Consider the following 15,057-nt stretch of genomic DNA (forward strand, 5'->3'; position numbering starts at 1 on the left):
CCCCGTATTCTCAATAGAACAAAAACTACGCCGGTAAAACCGCAGGGCGTCGCCTAGCTTAAAATATTCTGATTGTGAGAGACTGGCTGAGCTTTCGTCGCGTCATTAATGCGTCAGTGAAGTTTGTGTCATTTGTCACGTATTTGTCGACAGATGACACGTTTCCCTGAATGTATCCTTTGTGTTTTACCGACCGCTAGATGATTAGTGGAACTAATGGCTCAATATACGGTACCTTCAAATCTATTATATTACTAGCTGACGCCCGCGACCTCATCTGCCCTTAGACCTCTTTAATCCGGCCATATCGCAAAATCCGTTCTTACCGGATACCTAATAACTATAAACTACCTCCCTGCCAAATTTTATCTTTGTACGTCAAGCGGATTTTGATATTTCGTGATGAATGACCTTTTGCATTTATATATCATGATAATATTAGCAGACGCCCATTAAATTCAGTTTTTCACAAATCCTACGGGAACCATGGATTGTTCCACCTAGAAACGGCCTACATGTTGCTTAATAACTTCGTCTATCATCCGTGAAAGTCTCAATAAAGTCGGTCTAGCCATTTAAAAGATTATTCGGGTCAGAGATTTTTTTTAATTTAACTTTTTTAGGCTTCGGCCGTGGCTAGTTACCACCCTACCGGCAAAGATGTACCGCCATGCGATTTAGCGTTCCGGTACGATGCCGCGTAGAAACCGAAAGGGTTGTGGATTGTCTTCCTACTCCTAACAAGTTAGCCCACTACCATCTTAGATTGCATCATTACTTATCATCAGAAAATTAATAAATAAATGAATTGCACAAACACCCTCTCAAACGTACGTACCATCGTGGATAATAAATCACCAGATAAAAGAAATTAATCTCCCATCCGGGAATTAATACTTTATTAATTCCGGACGCTAGTGAAAATAGTTTAGCATACAATCTGGGTATGAAGGAAAAATCGCTTTTCCGCCCAAGAAAATGGTAATTTAGCTAACATTGTTTGTCTCCCGTGACGTTGACGGATGGTCTCCAAACTGCATTTAATAAAGGCTGCTTTGCGGTAAACACAAGCTACTAGCCTTGTCATTTTATAAATAGTCCAAGAGCCGATATTAGAAATATGTACTATATAGATCAAATATAACTTAATACAGTTAAATCTATACTAATATTATAAAGCTGAAGAGTTTGTTTGTTTGTTTGATTGAACGCGCTAATCTCAGGAACTACTGGTCCGATTTGAAAAATTCTTTCTGTGTTAGATAGCCCATCTATCGAGGAAGGCTATAGGCCATATATTATCCCCGTATTCCAACGGGAACGGGAACCACGCGGGTAAAACCGCACGACGTCAGCTAGTTAAACATAAAGTAAGCTATATATGTAAATAATATTACTCAACTGTAATATCTGGCAACCCTGCAGTTGCAGTGTGAAAGCAGGTAACTGTTACGTTTTCAATTATGTTGGGTATATTCTTTATATAATTTCTTTTTAGTCTGTCTGTCTATGTGTTTGTCCGGGTTAGTAACTGGAACGTCTAAACCGATTTTAATGAGACTTTCTCATAGAGGATATTATTAAGAAACGTACAGGCTACTTTATAACCCGGAACAATTTATTCGTAGTTTTGTTATAAACTGAATTTTTACAGACAATGTCGCGGGTATCAGTTAGTCACATATAAAGCGAGCCGGTACAGTCGTGCAAAGAAATATTTAAGATCAAAACATAAACTTCCTGTTATGTTTCAATTACCTACTAACTTTTGTTTTAGTGCTCCTAATTAACCCAAATGTTCGTTTATGTAAGAGCCAGTGAACGATTTGTAAAGTGTTTTTTGTTAAGTACCTATGCAAAAAATTGTGAATTGTGAGATATATATATATATATATATATATATATATAGACCTTTTGTAGGGACTTCCAAACATCACGATACTGAGCCTGCATCCAGCGAATACCTGCGACTCGCTTGATGTCGTCAGTCCACCTGGTGGGGGGTCGACCAACACAGCGTTTTCTGGCCATCGGCTCTTCGAACTATGTGCCCCGCCCATTGCCACTTTAGCTTCACGACACGTTGAGCTATGATGACTTAGGTTTTTATGCGGATCATTTCTGATTTTCTTTTAACGCGTATTTCACCACACTTGAAAATTCCAGAAGGCTCAGCCGTCTGCTCAAACTACCTCGATACAACCAGCTTTCAAAATTTTAATTTTATGAGAAGTACTTTTAGAACGACGATCTGCTTTTAGAAAACAAATCACCTAATTTAGCTAATTTCCTTTCCTCTTTGAAAGAGGAATCGAAACGGTGTTTTATTACGGATTTAGATAAGAGGTAGTTTCATAAAACCCCACTGGAAAGGTTATTTGATATTGTTGAGCTACACCGACTATCCCAACGTTATTAGATAGCCTGTAGATTGTGTGAAGATTTTCGAACAAATATACTACCTACCTACTAGATGTATGCTTATAAATTTTTAATTTATTCTTCTTTTTTTGTATTTATTTAATTATTTCCTGTAGATTATATAATACTAAATACATCAATTTCTATAGAAAATATGTGAGAAATTGATTTTTTATACATTGCTTTTCTTGAGGTATTTCAATGATTTAATAGATTTCTGCTATTCGAGGCGGAGATATCTATAAAATCAAATATCGTCGTCAAAAATCGGTCTAGCCGTTCTTGCATTGTAAAATTATGTGATTAACTCGATTTTGGTATATAGTTATCGTATAGATACTTTTATTAAGTAACTAATTTTTTAACTATTATTTGTAATAATATTTAAAAACCGGGTAAATTTCGAAACCAATTGATGACTTGATACAATCGTTCACCAACTCTTTGTCTACACTGCAAGTAATTTTATGTTAATCCATTAAATATTTAAGAAAAAATGCGATTTGCAACAATTATATAATTTTTTTTTACATTTATCGTCAGCACCAATCGCATTTTAAGGTTTTGAGTTCCTGCAAAGTCCGCATTAAGATTGTATCGACATGTTCGTGGCTGTGACTTAATGAGGCCCATTTTCTAGTTTATTTGCACGCTCTGATTTTAATCGTTGCCTTATTAACTGTGTACTTGTACTTGAGTGCAACATTATTAGAGCTTAGATGGTAAACACAGTACAATTCTTAAGTAATTGTAAAGGCTTTGTCCTGTAATCAGCGTCGGATTTAAGTTTCTAAAATATGTTTTACTAACAGACATCTCGGGTAGTTCCCATTCCCGTGGGAATAGGGGTATCACCATTATCAACCCATATTCAGCTCACTGCTGAGCTCGAGTCTCCTCTCAGAATGAGAGGGGTTAGGGTAATAGTCCACCACGCTGACCCAATGCGGATTGACAGACTTCACACACGCAGAGAATTAAGAACATTCTCAGGTATGCAGGTTTCCTCGCGATATTTTTCTTTCACCGTGTCTCAAAGACACGTGATATTTAATTTCTTAAAATGCACACAACTGAAAAGTTGGAGGTGCATGCCCCGGACCGGATTCGAACCTACACCCTCCGGAATTTGAGGCAGCGGTCATATCCACTGGGCTATCACGGCTCAATACGGGTATAAAACATGGAAATTACGAAACTTGCTATTGGTATAAGATATTTTGAAGTCGGCTTAGCAGATCCAGAGATTACACCCTACAATCTTACAAACTTTACCTCTTTATAATATTTGTATTATAGATTTGAACTATAAACGCTTGTAAATAATTACATAGGTATATATATCTCATTATATTTTAGAACCTCGAAAACTTATGTGATGACTTAATTAAAATTTAGTTATTTCGTTGAATAAATTTCGGTTACCTTGTACGTTGTTATTTATATGAATTTTTATACCTACTTATAGTGATATATGGGACCTTGATTTTATACTTATGAACAAGTAACTGTACCTTTTATTTAAATATTACCACGGGAAAGGATCTTCGCGAGTAAAACCGTGCAAATGAATTGTATATCTTTTCACATTTCTAAATTTGTAACAGTAAAACTCAAATGAAAAGTTGAAAATGCAAATATTTGAACATGTAAGTAGAAGATAAAACGTGTTCAATATGGTAAAGCATGCCCCAACTTTATATCCAATTTATAGTTCTGTTGAACATAGTTTTCTGATCGTAGTCTAAGAGCACACCACCCTCTTTCCACCTTCCATCATATCCGACTATGGTATGTTTAACAATATCAGATAAATAGACGGACGCGTGGCGCAGGGGGTAGTGACCCTGCTTTCTCGGCCGTGGGTTCGATTCCCACAACTGGAAAATATTTGTGTATTGAGCATGGGTTTTTCCAGTGTCTGTGTGTATTTATACATTATATAAGTATATAAACTCATCAACTCCCAGTTGATGAGCTTTTTTCAAAACCTCCCAGTTGATGATCTTTTAACAAAATTGGTATAATTTGCATGCCTTGTACTTTCCACACTGATAGTTTAACCTATTTTTAACTGTTGTGCATTTTTTTAAATTTCTATTATCATCTTACAATCTTCTTGTCTCTTGTTGTCTTGTCTTGTTAATATAATTTTAGCTTTTTATATGACCAGGATATTAGTGAGGTGGTCTCTTTAACTATTCAATAAGTTTGCAAGAATCGACGTAAAACTGTTACTAACTTGGTTGTAAATATACGAGTATATAGGGATCGATAGGGTGTGATGAAATTCTACATACTTTTTTGTGTATGTAATTATGAAAATCCTATGTTTGTACTATCGTTTACCTCCTAAACAATCAGGATAGTTACCGAACTATAATATAGAGAAAGCCTAAATAGGGCTTCCTCTTTCTCCCTTTTACCTAAAAATTGCATCGTCACTTACCATCAGTGGGCCTTATTATGTATCTCGTAAGTTACGTACCATTCCAACAATGAGTCACTATATCGATTTCGTTTTTGTGATCATCTAACACAGCTTTTTCTACGAAATGACCTTGACTACGGATTTTTACATCCAATGACAGTGATTTTTTGTTTTAACAATCATCTAACATGAATATTTCAACAAAATTACGTAAATACTAGTTTATTGTTAACTTGCTTCTTTCTACTATACTAATGTAATTTTACGTAAAATTATGTAATTTCGTTGAAAAAACATGATGTTAGATATTTGTTTAAACGAAAATACGTTGAAAAACGTTAGTGACTGATTACTTGAATGGTACAGATTGTAGTCAAGGGTTCTACTTGTAAAGAATAAAAAAACTTACCTTTTTTATGGAAGACCGCTAAACACAGTGATCTACTGCCAGCACTCTTACATCAAAGTCCCTTGGATCCATATAAAAGTCTTGGTTCTTTGTTCTTAATTCTTACAGAAAGAGCAGATTTCCAGGATGAAAAGTAGTCATGTATTTATCAGACATGATTTCAGACAAGTGCGTGCATAGTAAACAAGCTAAGTAAATGAGATATTTGGTTAAGCTTACCTATTTACTTAGTATGCCTATTTTGATATAAAATGATGGATTATTTCTCATTCATTCTAACCTAGTTAATACTTTGTATCGTCGAATAAAGCGCCTCATATAATAATGAACGTACTTCACTAAGTTCGTTTGATCTTATATTATTATTAAAGTAAATTTTCGGTTGCATTTTACATAAATGAAATCATGACTGGCATAGTTTTACAATGGGGATGATGACTAGGTTTGAATATATTGATTTTTATGATACATTCGGGTAAATAGGATCAATGTTAACTAATTTATACATAAAAAGCAAAGATTGTCTGGATATTTGCAAAATAAATCAAATTATAAAATTTCAAAAACTATTAAAATTTTTTTATCGTAATTAGATGAAAATTCATACAGTTTTAGCTTCCTTACATTAAATGTGACATTTTTCAATAAATGAACTATAAAGATAAACGCACAAATAACAAAGATATTAGTAATTTTGTTTGAACGCGCATACAAATCTAACGATCATTACATTGCCTATGACGTCATTTTTTCGAGCCATGTTGTATGGGGCGTTTTTAAGGGATCCGCGGCAGCGCCGCAAATCTGACCCTTTAAACCCCTGTAGCTCCGAAAGTAATGATCGCAGATACCCTGTTCCTTTTACAAAATTGCTTTACTATTAGTATACTCTTAATTTATATACAATTTAAAAAACTGTCATCATCCCTATTTAAAAATTTACAGTTTTTTTTTGGATATTTTGTGAATTATAAATTGACAAAAGAAAAACAAAGCATTTAATAAAAATCATTAACATTTATTTAACATAGCACATAAAGAAGGCAGTGTTGATTACATTGTCTTAATAGTTTTGGACAAAATTAATGTCTATTATTGTTATCATTAATTACTTAACATAGTATAGGTATAATCTATTAATTTGTCTACGTACATGTTATTGATTGTCTGGAATTTAATTGGTAACACTATATTGGTACATTGATGTATAAAAATTGGAATCTATAGGAACTTACATGGTATATTTCGATAATTTCCTCTATAGACCTTGAGCCTGCGGTTGTCAGACATACCTTGTTTTAGAAAGGCTGAGTGATTGTCATGCTCCGACCATAGGCAAGTAACTATACGGTAGCCAATAAGCTAGTTGACACTTTTTTCTATTACTATCGTTCATCTACTAGATTGAAAAAAAATTATCATATTTTTTTTTGACATGATTACATGATAATTCTAATTTATATTACATATTTATTTGTCAATACGAGCCAAAACGCTGTTAGCCATGCGTGTCTATTTTTCAACTGTTTCATAACGTTAACCATGGGGGTGAAACTTCCGCACAGTTCGCTTACGTAAAATATTTTGTATGAAGTACTGCCCTCCAGAGCTCACGGTACAAAAACTTAAGCAAAGTTTTCTCAGGCACAATATAGATGGCACGCATGAAGCACATTTTTTGATTAAAATCACTCCTGTTCAAACTCTATGAAAATTAAAAAAAAAAATAGTTTCAAATGTGACAGTTTAGCTGTCTTTGAATTTTTTCTGTTGTTGCTATAGTGATGTTTTTACGCAATGTAAGGTATGTCAATAAAAAATCAGTACACAATCGGGATCAGAGTTTAATTTAAAACATGGTGACAGTGGTGAACGAAAAATATTAAAATAAGATGTAATCGGTACAAATAAGTGTTTATAATGGGTATTACTTGAGGATTTGGTGTGCATAGTTAATAATTAACCATGGGACATGCTCGACCACCATCGGAATTGTGCTCAGAAGGCGGCCCGGTGTGTTGCGAAACGGCGTGGCGAAAATGTCGCCAGCAATTTTACGTGTTCTTAAAGGTGACCAGTGTGTAGATGTTATCAGTGGTTATTTATAATCATAAACGTCAATATTCATAGTTGGTGCACTAATGTTATCAGGCTGCTGAAGTGCATTAAGATATTTTCATAATCACAAAAGAAAAATAAATCGTTGAATAATAAGAATCTTCTTTTCTTTCTTTAATTAAAAATCCTTTAATATTTGAAGGATTATTGCAGTTTGTTTTCCTTATTTCTATATATTTATAAAATTTGGCAATTTTAAATATTTGGGTATATTAGTATTATATAGTGAAATAGGTGATTTTGTAAATATTATGTTTATGTTAAATTTTTTTCATTAATAATATATAAGAATTAAGGAAAACAAACAGCAATAGTCACAACAAAAATATAGATTGTACTCGTAGAGAGAACGCCATCTATGGGTAGCCAATAAATCTAATTAGAATGCGCCATCTAGTGATCACGGTATATAACTTTTTTAACTGAAATGAGAGTTGCGTATCTATCTCAATATATAATGTATCATCTATGACGTTAACAAATCCTTTAAAGACTACTATTTTTGTCAAACGCTCATAATTTAGTTTGACGTTTAGTACGTCACAATACGTCACAAAATGGACGATAGCGTTTTTGACGTTTGGAAAATTTTAAAATATATACGATTTTTAAATTAAGTTTTATAACAAATCCGTAACTTTTATTAATTAATATCGATATATTATTTCGGACCCTTATTCCATGTACTGTGCGAAATTAATATTATTTAAATTAAATAAGATATGAGTCAACTACCCTATCATGGAGTTTTGCGTGGCTTCGCAAAGCACGTTTCAAGGCTCCAGAGAATTCTAGACCGAGTATACAATGTAATTTTTCGATATTTTCTAGAGGATAAAATGAGGAATCATGTGGCAGGCTTGTGGCAACTTATCGTGGGAACAGGAATATTGGTCATATTTAAAAAATATGGCAAAATTTTTTAAAAAAATCGGTTGTCTGTAAAGTCGGTTTACTGAAGATAGTTGAACGTGGTAACGTCATAAGAAAATACTGACAGAATGGTTGCATTTTTCAGAAGAAAATGTACGTTTTTCTTAAATACTGTTCAATAATCTTCATAGACCAGAATATACTTTATTTCTTGTAAAAAAGTTGGCAACCCTAGAACGACGCATGACGTCATCTTTTTTCGAGTGTGCAGCCGGCTCTATCGAATTATAAGACGTTGTCACGTCAATAATTAGGTATGTCTGGCAGGCAGGCATTCGGTCTAACTATGACTAACTAAATGCATTGATTTACTTGGCGATTGGCCAAACGCACCGCTAAAGCCGTGTCCACATTTGTGTCGTTCGCTCGATCCGATAAGACTATTGAAATGGCGTGAAAGCATGACCATTTCGCTACGCAGGTGACATGTGACTCCAAAATTCAAAATAATGTAATCCCTTCCGACTAAACGAGGTAAGACGCAATGTAATATTTCAAACAGTTCAATTAAATTGCGTCTTACCTTCAATAACATCTGAATATACTGTGTGTATTCTCAACAAATAAATGAATAAATGAACCTTGTATAGTATAAAAATTATAGTGGTAAACAAAAAAAAAATCAACCTTGGCTGAGTTTGTTGTGGGCTCTTTTCGGACCAAGGCGCTTTTAGAACGAACTCTCCACTCGATGACGATAGTTTGGAGTGGGAAAAGCTTTTTCTTTCGCCTTGTTATTAAAATTTATATTGGCCAATATATTCGTTTTTCCGACACGTATAGTAACACGGTAGTCATTACAAGTAGTCAAACTTGTCGTTCCAAAAGTGTTTGTATAAGCCTACTTGAAATAAATTAATTTTGATCTGATGAATATTTTTTTAACATCAAAGTACACAGAAGTAGATGATTTTAAACGCTATCATGATGCTATATGGAATAAACTAAAAAAGTGATAAGAATTATAGGTACAAAGTTTGTTACGAAAAATGATATTAGTTAATAAAAAGTTAAATAAGTTGTAAAATGGTGATAAATAAAAAAAAATAAACCTTGGCTGAGTTTGTTGTGGGCTCTTCTCGGACCAAGGCGCGTTCGGAACCCTCGTAACTTTAATTTTAAGTTTTCGAATGATTATTATCACCATTATCTTAAGTTTAATATTATTACCTGACGTTTCGAAAGAGCTTGTAAACGCCTATTTGAAATAAATGAATTTCGTCGGATCTTTGATACTGTACGAAAAAAATATACGGTGTATCGGTAATCTGATTGAAGAACTTATGCGTATATGGACACGGCTTAAGATACAATAATTATACAAAATACTAAGTACATTCACACGAAACTTTCGTTACTTTTAAAGTCGTATACAAATATATTTTTACTCTCTTGCGCTGGCACACATACAAACCTGTTTCTGTCGCTTCGCTCGCTAACATCTAATGTTACCGAATACACATTATTAGTTTTAACATCTAAATTTAATATTTGTATCTGTTTATTGTTCTCCGTTAAACTGACAGTTTCATCGTCAGCGTTATGTATATCTACCTGCACATCATTGCAACTGTTTACAGTTGCTAGTTTATTACTATTACGTTTCACGCTATCTTTTTTATTTACCTCATCTAAATCATCGTTCAGTTCGTTGAGAGCTGCTATAATTTTCATGCTATTACGCCTTGTGTTTTCAACACTGATGATTTCGCCTATTTTGACTTGCTGCACTTTTGTGTCGAAAACTTCTTTGACTTCTTTTATCTTTTTGCTTTCTCTGTTGAAGAAGTACTTTTGAGATGAAGCTCTATTACTGTACCGTCTCCAAAAGGAGTCTGATGTATTCTGACTGCTCGAAAAGCCTGTTGATGTTGTGGTATTGAATGTGTCCCTTCTTTGCATGTTTTCCCTTAAATGTCTACCGCATCTCATCAACTTATTTATCCTTAACAACTTAACGAACCCTTCTCTAAATTTGGATGACATCAAATTGTACAATATAGGGTTGATCGCGGAGTTTAAATACAACATTACTCTACAAAAATATAGCAGTATATAATAACCGTCTATGCCTAATGACAGTATTGTCTCTGGTGGAAACACGATTATCCATAAAGTCAGAGCTTTGAATGGAAGGAGGCATACGAAGAATGAGAGGACGACTGTACCGAGCATTAATATGACCTGCTTTCTGTACCTAACGACATTACCAGCGTTTGTAGTGTTTTTAGTATTCTGTGCTATTATTACAGGGTTCTCCATGAGGTTCTTGGCGATGACGCTGTATAGGACGAGGAGTACTCCGAGGGGGATGATGAAGAAGATCGCTATGATGAGGATGAAGAACAGCGCAGACCAGAAGGTGTCGGCTTGGGTGAGGCAGACGGGGACTTCAGTGCCGTCGTGGTATCGCTCGTGGGTGTACGTGGCGACACCCAGGATTGGACTGTAAGAGAAGAAAGAAACAGAATTATAGGAAAACATATAACACAGTCGCTCTCGCAGTTTTCAGGGTAAGACGACAGAGGGGAGCGACAGAGGAGCGGGCAACGCTTTTTTTAATGAATCATTTTTATGTCTCTCATAAATGAGATTATTACTTCTTTTTTTTTAATTTTTAACAATATAAGTATAAAATACAAAACATTATTAAAATTTATAAAAAAATTCACCCTCCCGCTGCGGGACATTTGAGTGCCCAAGCAACCGGTGGTCAGGGCTCCAGAGTGAGGAACTTCCTCACAATACGCGCCGTCACAAGAATCACTGCCATCTGTATCCGACTCTTGATCCAACAGTTAAGCGAAAGCTTCTTAAGGTGTTGGTCGAAGCTTTTCGCTATAAGACCATTGACTGAAACAACTATCGGAACAATAATAGTTGACTCAACATTCCACATGGCGGTAATCTCGTGAGCAAGGTCCAAGTATTTTGATACTTTTTAATGAATCATCATTATTAATAACCCATTTTCAGCTAGCTATTTTCAGCTAATTGTCGTGCACGAGTCTCCTCTTAGAATGAAAGGGATCAGGCCTTAGTCCACCAATCTGGCCAAATGCAGATTGGCAGACTTTACACACGTAGAGAGTTATAAAATTTCTCAGGTATGCAGGTTTCCTCATGATGTTTTTCTTTGAGACCCGTGATATTTAATTTCTTACAATTCACACAACTGAAAAGTTGGAGGTGCATGCCTCGGACCGGATTTGCAACTACGCCCGTTTAATGCCCATTTAATGCATCCATACCTACTAATATTATAAATGCAAAAGTAAATATTAAGAAATTAAATATCACGTGTCTCAATCGGTGAAGGAAAACATCGTGAGGAAACCTGCATACCAGAGAATTATCTTAATTCTCTGCGTGTGTAAAGTCTGCCAATCCGCATTGGGCCAGCGTGGTGGACTATTGGCCTTACCCCTCTCATTCTGAGAGGAGACTCGAGCTCAGCAGTGAGCCGAATATGGGTTGATAACGACGGAGACAAAAAGTAAGTTTGTCTTTTATCTTTTTATGGCTATAATATGAACCGATTTGAATAAAATTTGGTATAGAGATAAATTGGATCTTCGAGCAGAACATAGGCTACTTTTTTACTGCTTGGTCCAATGACTATTGGTCCAATGATCATGAGGTCATTAACGAAATATCTAAAACGTAGTAAAATTAAATTTGGCAGGAAGGTAGTTTATTGTTAGTAGACGTTCGATAGCGGATTTTTCATTTTGATTGATTTTGCGATAGGGCTTAAAGAGATCTAAGGGCGGACGAAGCCGCGGGCGTCCGCAAGTATCATATAAATATCATCAATATTGACGTTGCCAGCGAGCGGGGATCGAACCCACGACCTCTCGGTGTTGAGCTTGAGGCTTTAATACTTACTAACAACCTTCCAGCATAGTTAAGAGAAAAAGGAAAATAATATACTACCATTCTATTAAATCTCTCTCAATAAGCTTTTCCAAGCAACAGTCGATTTTATCGTGTTTTCCTTTTACACCGATTGAATAAGCTCGTGTATGTAAAACAGAAGAAAACGAATCACGCAGCATAGCGGTTCATTGTTAGAAAGAGAGCCTGCTGTATCCAGACAATCCACATTTTATGAAGGCTGAAAAAAAAATTCGGCCGCGTGGAGTTTTTCACAAATCCCATGGGAAACACGCCACTTAGCCCTTCCGTGTACTTATGTTTAATGAAGGTGTTGCTTGCCTATGATATTATATTTGTAATGAGCTCGCCAAGACCTTTCTTTTGATACTAAAAACATAGAGAGTATCTCTGTTTAAATTTTTTCGAGGTAAGAGTATGAGGTTTAAATTGTGTCATATATTTTTTTATAAAATTAATATAGGCTACGTCACCCGCGCTATTGGAATCACGGACTGGCAACCCTACTACTAGCGTTTGCCAGTCCGTGCTGCCGCTTTCCTCTACCATAAGTATAAATAGTAAAACTGAGTAGTTAATTAATTTTATAAGCGAAGTGAATGAACTTAGTGCAAATGGCAGTGCCGATGACCAATGTCAGGTCAGCAGTTCTGCCCGTAAATATTTCAATGAGGAAACGGCTTCTCCGTTATCAGAAGTGGAATTTAATCTATTCTCCATTACATACATACATACTCGTACATACATAAATAGACTGTCTAAATCATTACCCTTCCTTTTAGCGTTGCCATAGGCGGGTAATAAAGTGATCCGAATTTAGCTACTCCACTGAGCGCACAAATGCACAACTTTGTGTTTACTTACATTATTGAATGAATGATTGAAATGAATGAATGAAATAAGTGAATGAAATGAGTGAGTAAATGAATGAATGAAATGAATGAATGAAATGAACGAATGAAATGGAGTGAATGAAATGAACGAATGAAATGAATGAATGAAAAGAATGAATGAAATGAATGAATGAAATGAATGAAATAAACGAATTAAATGAACGAATGAAATGAACGAATGAAATTAACGAATGAATGAACGAATGAAATGAACGAATGAACGAATGAAATGAACGAATGAACAAATGAAATGAACGAAAGAAATGAACGAATGAAATGAATGAAATATACTTTATTGTACACCAAAAAGAATAATAACAACATTATTTATGTATGTACTCGTCTATAAAGCTTTTACACTTCCTGGTATTATTAAATATTAGGTATTATTTGTTTAAATAACTTTCGTTGTTTAGGTACTAAATAAATGAAATTAAGACAATTAGCGACCATTGTGCGCCTCAGTTTCGACGTGTTAGTAACGTATCTAGTATTATAAAATCTTTGTTGCTCTCCGAGGCATGGGGCTGTACTAACAACGCCAACTTCCCAACTCCAGACTGATATTAGTCTTCATTAAATGAGGCATGTCTAACTAGCGCAGGCTTTTAGTCCATGTGGTTTAATAGCAACGATCTTTTGGCGAAAAGAAATCACTTACAGTGTTGAGTTACTTTGGCAGATGTAGTACAAAATAAAGTGTTATTTGGTAAAGTGGACTATCAGATAAACAATCATCATCATCATCATCATATCAGCCGATGGACGTCCACTGCAGGACATAGGCCTTTTGTAGGGACTTCCAAACATCACGATACTGAGCCGCCTGCATCCAGCGAATCCCTGCGACTCGCTTGATGTCGTCAGTCCACCTGGTGGGGGGTCGGCCAACACTGCGCTTACTAGTGCGGGGTCGCCATTCCAGCACTTTGGGACCCCAACGTCCATCGGCTCTTCGAACTATGTGCCCCGCCCATTGCCACTTCAGCTTCGCAACTCGTTGAGCTATGTCGGTGACTTTGGTTCTTCTGCGGATCTCCTCATTTCTGATTCGATCACGCAGAGATACTCCTAACATAGCTCGTTCCATCGCCCGCTGTGTGACTCTAAGCCTTCTTATGAGGCCCATAGTTAGCGACCAAGTCTCGGAACCATAGGTCATCACTGGCAACACGCACTGTTCGAAGACTTTTGTCTTCAGGCACTGAGGAATTTCGGACGAAAAGATGTCGCGAAGCTTCCCGAATGCAGCCCAGCCGAGTTGGATTCGACGGTTCACCTCTTTCTCGAAATTGGACCTACCTAACTGGATCATATGTCCTAGGTATATGTATTCGTCTACAATTTCGAGTGCAGCGTTCTCAACTATAACTGGGTGGAGCGATACATGAGCATTACACATTATTTTTGTTTTGCCCATGTTCATTTTCAGGCCCACCTGTTGAGAAACGCTGCTGAGGTCATTGAGCATGGTACTAAGGTCATCCAGAGTCTGTGCCATGATGACTACATCATCCGCGAACCGCAGTTGAGTGATGTACTCGCCATTGATGTTGATGCCAAGTCCGCTCCAGTCCAGAAGCTTAAAGACGTCTTCCAGTGCGGCGGTAAATAGCTTCGGAGAGATCACATCTCCCTGACGCACTCCTCGCTGCAACTGGATTGGCCTCGTAGTCTGATCCTGAATACGGACTGACATAGTGGCGTTTTCGTACAAGCACTTCAACGCTTGGATATACCTGTAATCAATTCGGCATCTCTGCAATGACCTTAGCACAGCCCAGGTTTCCACCGAATCGAAGGCTTTCTCATAGTCCACAAACGCTAAGCAAAGTGGCTGGTTATACTCGTGAGTCTTCTGTATAACCTGCCGCAGCGTATGGATGTGGTCTATGGTACTAAAGCCTTTTCGGAAACCGGCTTGTTCGGGAGGCTGGAAGTCGTCAAACCTATTA

The 15,057-nt window shown here is 36.1% G+C and overlaps 1 protein-coding gene across 1 annotated transcript in view; it reads right to left on the reverse strand.

Moving 5' to 3' along the window:
- Positions 1 to 5,681: 5,681 nt before the first annotated feature.
- LOC112052611 (thyrotropin-releasing hormone receptor) overlaps positions 5,682 to 15,057 on the reverse strand; it is a 119,080-nt gene continuing 109,704 nt past the window's right edge. Inside the window, exon 4 of the mRNA XM_024091758.2 lies at positions 5,682 to 10,758. Coding sequence (XP_023947526.1) covers positions 9,651 to 10,758 — 1,108 coding nt within the window. The 3' untranslated portion in view covers positions 5,682 to 9,650. The remainder of the gene's footprint in view (positions 10,759 to 15,057) is intronic.

This window comes from Bicyclus anynana, chromosome 24, assembly GCF_947172395.1.
Source record: "Bicyclus anynana chromosome 24, ilBicAnyn1.1, whole genome shotgun sequence".
NCBI classification, from domain to species: domain Eukaryota; kingdom Metazoa; phylum Arthropoda; class Insecta; order Lepidoptera; family Nymphalidae; genus Bicyclus; species Bicyclus anynana.